We start from the raw sequence: 9,416 nt of genomic DNA, 5'->3' as shown, positions 1-9,416 counted from the left end.
TGGATTTTCTGGAGCTACAGAACTCGAAATGGCGCGCTTCCAATTGCGTTGGAAAATAGGCATCCAGGGCTTTCCAGCAATATATAATAGTCCATACTTTGGCCAAGAATAGACGACATAAACTGGCGTTCAACACCAGCTTTCTACCCAAATCTGGCGTCCAGCGCCAGAAAAGGAGCCAAAACCAGAGTTGAACGCCCAAACTGCACAAAAGCTGGCGTTCAACTCCAAGAAGGACCTCTACACGTGCAACACTCAGGCTCAGCCCAAACACACACCAAGTGGGTTTTATCTGCCTGACTGAGATTTGCAAGGTGACCATAGCTTGCTTCATACCAATAATCTCCGTGGGATTCGACCCTTACTCACGTAAGGTATTACTTGGACGACCCAATGCACTTGCTGGTTAGTTGTATCGAAGTTGTGACAAATTATGAATGTGTAATCACGATTACGCGTACCAAGTTGCTCACGTGCCAGGAATAGTTTGAGCCTGGACATCACAATTTCGTGCACCAGTAGCACTTCATCAAATTTGGCGCTTGTAGCTAGAAGTGACAATTATGGAAAAGAAAATCGTGGAAGGAGTGTAACATGCTGGAAATGTGGAAAGCCTGGGCATGTAAAGAGAAATTGTCCAAGTAATGCGGTTTCAGAAAAAGACTCTCAATCTGATACTTGCAATATTGCTCTCTCTATGAGAGAAGATGATGTTCTCTAGAAGATAAGAAGTATCCTCATGGTATTGCCGCACTACAATGGATAAGGATAAGTTGTGGCAATCGGGTCCACAATTGCACACGGGCATTGGTTGGCGTTGAGATGCAAAGTGTGTGGCGGAGTTATGTCGATGGCTGAAGAACTTCCAGAAAAAGCCAATTTGGAAGTTGCACCATAAATTTTCAGCAAGGTTTCGATCTGTACCAAGGCGAAATGCTTGGAGTGGTCTAATTCCAAGTGAGTATACTTTCATGGTGGAGTATGATAGTTCTCTGAACTATTATTGTCGGTATAGACAATGGCAGCAAAGAATTGTCGGTGTTGACTATAGAAGCTGAAGATGTGTGACTATTTCAGTCAAGGTGGAGATTGTTAGGATTTGGTTGAATTAGTCTCACATTGCTTAGGATAGGAAATGGAATGGGTGGCCTAGGCTATAAATATGAGGCTAAGTTCTCCATATTTTTTGCACCAGTCGAAAACACTTAAAGCTTGTATCTGACTTTTCTTTTTCTCTATACTCTTTGATTAGAGAGTGTTGTGAGGTGTAGTTAAATATTTGCTTTGAGAGTGTGGGTGTACTGAGATGCCGGTGTTAGAGAGAAAGAAGTCTATGTGTTGTAACAATTTTCACATAGTGATATTCTTTGGTTGTCATTTGACAATGGCCGTGGTTTTTTTTCTCTCCAGTAATTGGGATTTTCCACGTTAAATTTTTGTGTTGTGATTGTGTCTATTTTATTTCTCTATGAAAGGTATTTTCTTAAGGAGGAATGGTGTATTATTCCCAACAGATTGGTCCCTAATTTAGAGCCACACAATCTCATAAACCCAAGCTTTGAAATGATTTCATGTCACTATATCAAATCCAAACCCAGATCTACTCAATTGTGAGAAAGAGCTTCAAGCATGATCCTATGATTTCTTTTCCAAGGTTCACATAGGATCCAAGTAGATTTAACTTCTTTTCCAAGATAATTGAACCCTTTAATTGAAGAACGAAGATCTTTCTAGTGAATCAAATGAAGGATGAATAGAAAAAGATAATAAAATTCACAATTGATCCATCAAACTACAACAGAGCTCCTTACCCCAATAAAAGAGAATTTAGCTACTCATAGTTCAGAAAAAAGTACAAAGTGATGAATTTCCAAGAGGAGTATGAAAAGTAGAAAGTAAAAGTGCTGAAAAGTGAAGGAAGAAAAAAATGCCAAAAGTAAAATCCCCCTTTAAAGTATTTCTCAGAGGTTTATATACTACTCCTACTTACTAAATTAAATTAAAATTAACTCAAATTACAAGTGCAAACTCATTTCTAACTAACTCTTGATGAGTCTAATTTGCTGGGTGAAGAGCGTGTTGAGTGGCGTGCCATGTTGGTGGTGTGCCTATGTTGTGCAGGTCTTCAATCCCCTCTGTATTTTAACCTGGCATGTCACGTTCCCTGGCATGTCCATTGACACGCCTAGATTCGAGAGTTGGCATGCCACTCCTTCGAGCACGTCCTAGCTAGCCTTCTGGACTTGTTGCTTGGCGTGCCATGCCATAATACACGCCACGACCACGCCCGTGCAAGAGAGTTGGCGTGCCACTTGTTCGAGCACGCCTAGTTACACGCCCATTGTTGTGACTTTTTTAGCATTTCTCTGGAAGTTCTGCTTGGCGTGCCACTCGAAGGCGTGCCTAGAGACATGCCTATGCTAAAGGTTGGCGTGCCACTTTGAAGGGTCACGCCCATTTTTACACTAAATGTTCAAAACTGGCGTGCCACGCCTGAGTCACGCCCATTGTGCTGCCTCTTGGAACACTCTCTGGAAAATAGACCTGGCATGCCACGCCTGGTGGCACGCCCGTTGCAGGTGTCTGGCGTGCCACGCTATCTCACACACCTGGTGACACGCCTTTGCTAAGGACCTCCTAGAGCTTATACCCAGCGTGCCACTTCTTCGAACACGCCCATTGACACGCTGGAAGTAGATCACTGGCGTGCCATGCTATATTACACGCCTGGTGGCACGTCTTTGTTGGGTAGGTCTGGGCAGGCTTCTATAATTTTTGCCCAACGTGCCACGCCCAAGAATGCCCGTGGACACGCTGGTGATGGAGGTTGGCATGCCACTTCTTCAAGCACGCTCATGGATACACTGAGATTAAATCACTGACGTGCCATGCCATATTACACGCCTAGTTGCACGCTCTTGTTGGAAAGGTCTGGGAGAGTTTCTGGATTTTGGCCTAGTGTGCCATGCCCGAGAATGCCTGTGGACATGCCTGTTTTGCTAACCTTAATGACCTTATCTGGAGACTTGACCCAGTGTGCCACGCCCGATGGCACGCCCCATGGCAGTGTAAAAGGTTGTCATGCCACTCCTTCTCACACGCCTTTGAGTAGAAGCTTGGTGTGCCACATTTGGGACACGCCTAAAGGCACACCAGCTCTGTTTCATCTTGTGAGGGTCTCTGTTTTGTTGGCCCAGCATGCCACATCCTTGACACATTCGTAGGCATGTCGGTGACACACCTTACTTCTTTTCTTCATCTCAGCCTCTTTGTTTTTCCTTTCTTTCCTGAAATTCATGCAAGACAAATACTCAAAGTAGTATTTTTTAGAATCCATGACACATTGATTATTATTACACTATTTTATTGAGAAATTGCTCATTCTTGACAAAAACCTCATAAAAATATAACCAGATGATGCAAGTCATATTTATTCAGTTCTATTTCGAAATATTTAATAATTTAAAATAAAGAATTAAAAAAAGATATTAATAAAATAATTAAAATTAAAAAGAAGTTCGAAGGCCTCATACTTATGGAGAGTCATGGCCGCAGGGTACCTTGTGGCCTCTCCCACAGTACGGTAATCTGATCCTTCGGAGGACAGAGAAGAGTTTACAGCTTGAGGAATCAATTCAGGTCAGGCTTTTTAACTGAATAATTACTAAGGAGTTGATTGATCACCAATTTCACGTATCTGGCTTGTGATCAAAATGCGTTCACTTATTCTCTGCAATTGGGTTGATTTGTAGCCACATTTGTAAGTTGAGTTTCATTGAAACAGTTTCTTTTTCAATATATCATTTTAGAGGAATACTTTTAATTTAACTTAATTAATTAATAAATTTTCAGCAAGCCAGCACTTGAATAGACAACTTTTAATTTTAAAAATAAAAAATTCCTGAAAATGGATTCTTGCATTCACGTTCCAACAATTTATGGGAGGTATAATTACCTTGTCTATTTTATTTCTTTGATTTGACTTTTATCAATTGTTATTTAAGGTATTGTCTAAAATTTTTCTTTTGGTGAACGCTTGTCAATTGATGACTAAAATGATAGATGTTATCCAATGTAAATAACATATGTTATGTGGTGAGATGAATCTCATATGTCTTATAAGGTTTAACATAAAAATCATAATGGTCTAAGTTTCCTTTCTTCTTAGTACTAAATTGAAATTTATTATTGTTTTGAAAACTAATTTGGGATGACAAATTAAACATCTCTCGATTTATTTATTTATTTGGTTTCGCGTACAATGAAAATTTAGAATTCAAGAATTTTTAATCTCTTAGCATTTATTTGGTTTATATTTTTATTTTTAATGCTTCGTAAAAAAATATTTTTTCATTTTATTATTTTTCATAAAGTTTTTAAAAATAACAAAACCAAAATAGAAAAAAAAAAAGAAAATAAGAAACACACCTAAAAACATATCCTTTTTTATCTATACTATATGTATAAAATACAAAAATAATTAAACAACAAAAATAGAACAAAAAGAGTGCCTATTTAAAAAAATAGTTGAACTTATTTCTTAAAACACTTTATTCTCGTCAAGTTATAATACCCAAAAAAAAAAAGAGTATTAGTCACGTGGGGCACATGCCCCCATTTAAACCCCTTTTTTCTTATTCTCTCCAGCTTTCTCCTGATTCTTCACACTCGTTTTTTTTTCTCTCATTTTTTTTTTCATTTCCTTCCTACAAATCAAAATCTCTCTTTTCCTTTATCATTTCTTTCCTTCTATCATTTTTGTTCCAAAAAAATAAAATCTTCATCCAACTACAACACACTAAATTTCATTTTACCCTTCTATTTTATCTTCATTTTAATATATTATTTATATCTAAAAAAATTTATTTTTTACAATCCCAAATCAAGGAGTTCAACTTAATGAATGAAGAAAGCATTTAATTTTTGAATTTTAATTATTATTAAGGTGTCAAAGTAACTCTTTAATTCAATAATTAGCTATATCTCTAATTTTTGTCATCTCCATACTTGTGAGTATAGCAAAATATGAAATTAGAATTATTAGGTTAAAAAATTTAGAGCTTTTGTCAAAATGAGTAAAATTATATTAATTGACAAATATCATTAATAACTCACAAATATCATTATGTCATATTTCTAGAGTTGTAGAGTTATTGGATATTATTTGGTAGCTCGTTGACGCGCTCAGAGTTGCTTCCGATTTTTTGGAATCAAATTGTTTTTAAGTATATTATTATCAATATTTAAATCGAATCATTATTTTTAGCATTTGAAAATATTTGATTGATGTGATTTTTGAATATTTGGAATGGATATCGATTTCTAAAAAACTTATAATTTTATAAAAATATACATAGGACGATATTTATATATTTCATAAAACATACCATGTTTTCTTGTTTGATTTTGTTAAACTTTAATTAAATTTTTAGTATGCATTCTTATATATACCCTATTTTTATGAAATTTAGTAATATGTTACAAATACTAGAAATGGTTATATGTGATTTAGTTTGGATTGGTTTGGGAGACTCTGACTAGAAAACCGTAGTTAACAGCGGTTATGATATTAATCTAGATGCATTTGGCTCAGATCTCAGCTAGCAGGGGCGTTACTAGCCTATCATGTAGGCCACACATTGGATCTGTTATACCGTACAGGCACACTAGAAAAAACGGCTACCCTTAGAGGTGAAGTCGCTTTAAGTGTGTAATATTTGATTTGATTTGACTTTTGGAACGAGACTCTCATTTTATTTCATTTCGCTTAACTATTTATCTATTTGTTTGCGTAATTAATTAATATGAATTTCTCATCTTTGAAAGAAATATAACTTTGAAGGTAAAAGTTGTATTGTCTCGTGTGGATTATAGATATAATGTTTGTTCAGTTGCAAAATTCACCCTATCATATTTCCATATTTTTCACATACAGGTATCATTTCAGGTTCCATTCCACTCGTCCCACAGTAGATCTTATTCATTTCGGTGAGTCATTCTTCTTTTCAAGGGATATGTGATATGTAATGGAACCTTTATGTAAAAACCTAGAGTTTGTTAATGCTTCATATGCCACAGGTAGGATCCTCATATGGGTTATGTTATTTTGAATCTCGAACTGTTTAGATAATAATTATGACTTGGTTATGTAAAACGTATGGATTTAACTATATACTTTAGTTATCGACTTAGTATATATTATTCGACTTTTGACATGTTGGGTTGTGGATATGATTGGAATATGTTGTTGTCTTCGAAAATAGATGTTTACTATTGATATAGGAAGATAATATTCATGTTGGTAAGATTCTAGAAATAGAGGAGATTCTATCTATTTTTCTGAAAATTTGGTCATTTGGTTTATTGAGGAACTTGTCCCTTCAGCGTTAGTCATGGCTTGGTTCGGGCCATAACAAAGTTGGTATTAGAGCCTTAGCGGTTTTTCTGTGTAATATGGAGCAAGTGTCCTTTAGTAAGATCACAATTGTGCAAATGGAAGCCGGCTCATTTTCATAAGGTGTGATGTTACCAGAGGCTTATAGGAAGTTGTCTTCAATCATTTGTTCTCATAATTTCTTCTCTCTGTCCTATTGTCTTTTGAACTCTATATACATATGTCGTTTGTGATCCAATCACTTTACTTACTCCATAGTTAAAAGATGTCACCTAAGAAAAGACATAGTGGAGCTGTTCATGCTCCTGATACGGTTGAATCCAATAGGGCAATTTTTTCGCCACTTGGAGTACTTCGACAAAGATCAAGGATCCAAAGGATAGCTGATAGGCGCGAAGAAGAGATACCCCGTGAGGGAGTTCAAGAAAATCCTGCAGTAGGAGTAGCTCAAGCAGACTTGGCAGCTGAATTAAGGGGAATGAATCAAACCCTTACTACGGAATTACAAGTCCTAACAAATCAAAATAGGGGTGAAGTGATACTTTCTAATGTGCAAAATCTTCAGTCTTAAAGAGTTCATCAATTGTTTGGGGATTAAGAGCTGCCAATTGAGAAGTATTTGAAGTTGAATTCGTCTACTTTCAATGAAGATTCCTTGGATAAAGATCCACAACAATATCTAGAGGATGCAAAGAAAGCTATTTGGTCTCTCAAGTGTACCAAAAAATCAGTTGTTGAGTTATTATCCTACAGCTTGCGCAGTTCAGCAAGATATTGGTATGAATCTCTTATTGAGAGCAAAGAAGTAGTTGGACTTCTTCCTCCTTCTTGGGAAGAGTTCACCGAAAAGTTTTTTACTCGATTTTATCCCTCTAACAAGCAAGCAGAAGATGCAATCGCCTTTGAAAGATTAAGGCAAGGGAATATGACAGTGATCGAGTATGCTAAGGAGTTTACTAGACCTTCTAAGAGTGCTCCATACTTGATGAATTCAGAAGAGATGAAAATACGTCGGTTCGTTCGTGGGTTGGCAGAACCTATGTTCATCACTCTTATGCCTGAAGTCGGACGCATGTCTTTCAAGGACGTCCTAAACTCTGCTTATGGAATTGAAGCTGGGATAGCAGAGAGAAATGCTTATAAGGATGTTGGTAAGAAGTCCAAGGTGAAGGGACAATTTTCTGGTGGATCTAGTTCAGGAGAATTTCAGTTTCATCATGGTTAGACTAATAATAAACAAGGTTATTCGGTTTATCGAGCTCATCCTCAAACATCTTTTGGTGGGGTTGCTTCTTCTGGATCTGTTCCCATGAGTGTTTTGAGTCCAAGACCTTTTGTTGGAGGTACCTCTCAATCTAGTGCACAGGATTCAAATCAGACAAGGCCAGCTCAGCCCTACTATTAGCAGTGTGAGAGTTACCATTCTAGTATATGTTTCAAGGCCATTGGAGTATGTTTTGGTTGTGGCCAATCTGGTCATCTTAGAAGAGATTGTCCTAATCCTAGAGAAGACTTTTCTCAAGGTATTACACATTCTACAATACCAATGTCATCATCTTCAGCTATGTCTATTGGGAACTCTTCTGGTCCTAGTGGTAGAGGAGTAGGTGATAGGAGTAAGACTTATAACAGAGGAAGAAGTCAGAAAAAAAGAGGTCATGTACGTGTGCACGCTTTAACACGTCAGGATGTTCAAGCTTCTAATGCAATAGTGGCATATACTTTACAAGTTTGTTCTTTGGATGCTCGAGTGTTATTTGATACGGATTCTCATTATTCATATGTATCTCCATATCTTGCGTTTCGTTTCAATAAACAACTTGAATTGTTATCTCACCCATTTCATATTGGCATTCCACTTAGAGTCTCTACGGTGGTTTGAGTCGTGTTTCTATCTTGTGTTGTTAGAATTAATACGATTGGTACCTTATCTGACTTAATTCTTTTAGAACCAATGAAAGATATTAATGTTATCCTTTTAGTTAGAAAATTGCATCATCGGAGAATCGTATCAATTATTTTAGAGAAAAATCTTCAAATTTCTTTTTAATGAATGCATTATTTACATTGTTTTTGTGCTTTCTATGGACATCCCTCATTAGATTATTTGTAGTTTCTAATTATGTCGAATCACTATGTTGCATTAGTTGGAATTAGTTTTTAGTTATGAAAGCAAGTGTCTTGCTTTTGTAAATTCTAATGGCTTATTTCTGTGAATTATTTTGATTAAGGATGAGAAGAATATCTTATATTCAAACGTGTACTTGAAACAAATTCATTTGTGCTTATATGGTCTGTTTTTATGTGTGCTTTTGTATTTGTTTCATAATACAATTCGAGTGATGACAGCTGAATAATTCCTAAAGGCTATTAGCATTGATATATAGATTGTTCCTTACCCAGATATGATGTTTACATATTTTTTGAAAACCCTGAATGCATACTACCTTTTCAGTCCTTTCATATGAGATCTTTAACCGTTTTTTCAGATTTTGGGAATTGTAGAGAACATGAGCTGTGAGAGTATAATTTTGCAGATCATATAGTGGAAGCTTTATTACGTGATAACTGATAACTATTAGGCTTATGATTTATATTTGTAGGCTTCAGAATCTCCATGAATATTGTAAAATAAGATGTGAATGTTTCTTTGACCTCACATAACACAAGTGCTGTTTAATTATCATTTTTATGTAATTTTTCAGTAGAAGAAAAATAAGCAGATTTATCAAACTGTAATGATGAGGCTACAGAGTTTTGTTGTTTCATGAGTCTCTTGATAAGCATTGCCTATTTTGTCTGTTGTTTTATCTTTGATTTGATGCATTGTGGGAGAATTGTCTTTAACATCATCTTGCAAAGAGAAGGCAATTATGTCATAGATATGATTCCTTTTAGTGTATGGTCATCATATTGGGTCTGCTTATGGGGAATATATTCTTATATGGATGGAAGATCATAAAAGTAAATGGATGTGCTTACTAAATGACCAACTTTATGGATATATAAACAGATTTTATCA

The 9,416-nt window shown here is 36.0% G+C and overlaps 1 protein-coding gene across 1 annotated transcript; it reads left to right on the top strand.

The window, feature by feature from the left end:
• Positions 6,660-7,619, top strand: LOC107626896. The gene is made up of 2 exons (XM_016329789.1): positions 6,660-6,924; positions 6,994-7,619. The coding sequence occupies exons 1-2, from the start codon at positions 6,660-6,662 to the stop codon at positions 7,617-7,619; spliced, it is 891 nt and encodes a 296-aa protein (XP_016185275.1).

Source organism: Arachis ipaensis, chromosome B02, assembly GCF_000816755.2.
Source record: "Arachis ipaensis cultivar K30076 chromosome B02, Araip1.1, whole genome shotgun sequence".
Lineage (NCBI taxonomy): Eukaryota > Viridiplantae > Streptophyta > Magnoliopsida > Fabales > Fabaceae > Arachis > Arachis ipaensis.
The sequence above is the reverse complement of the archived record's forward strand: the minus strand, read 5'-3'. Positions and strand labels throughout refer to the sequence as shown.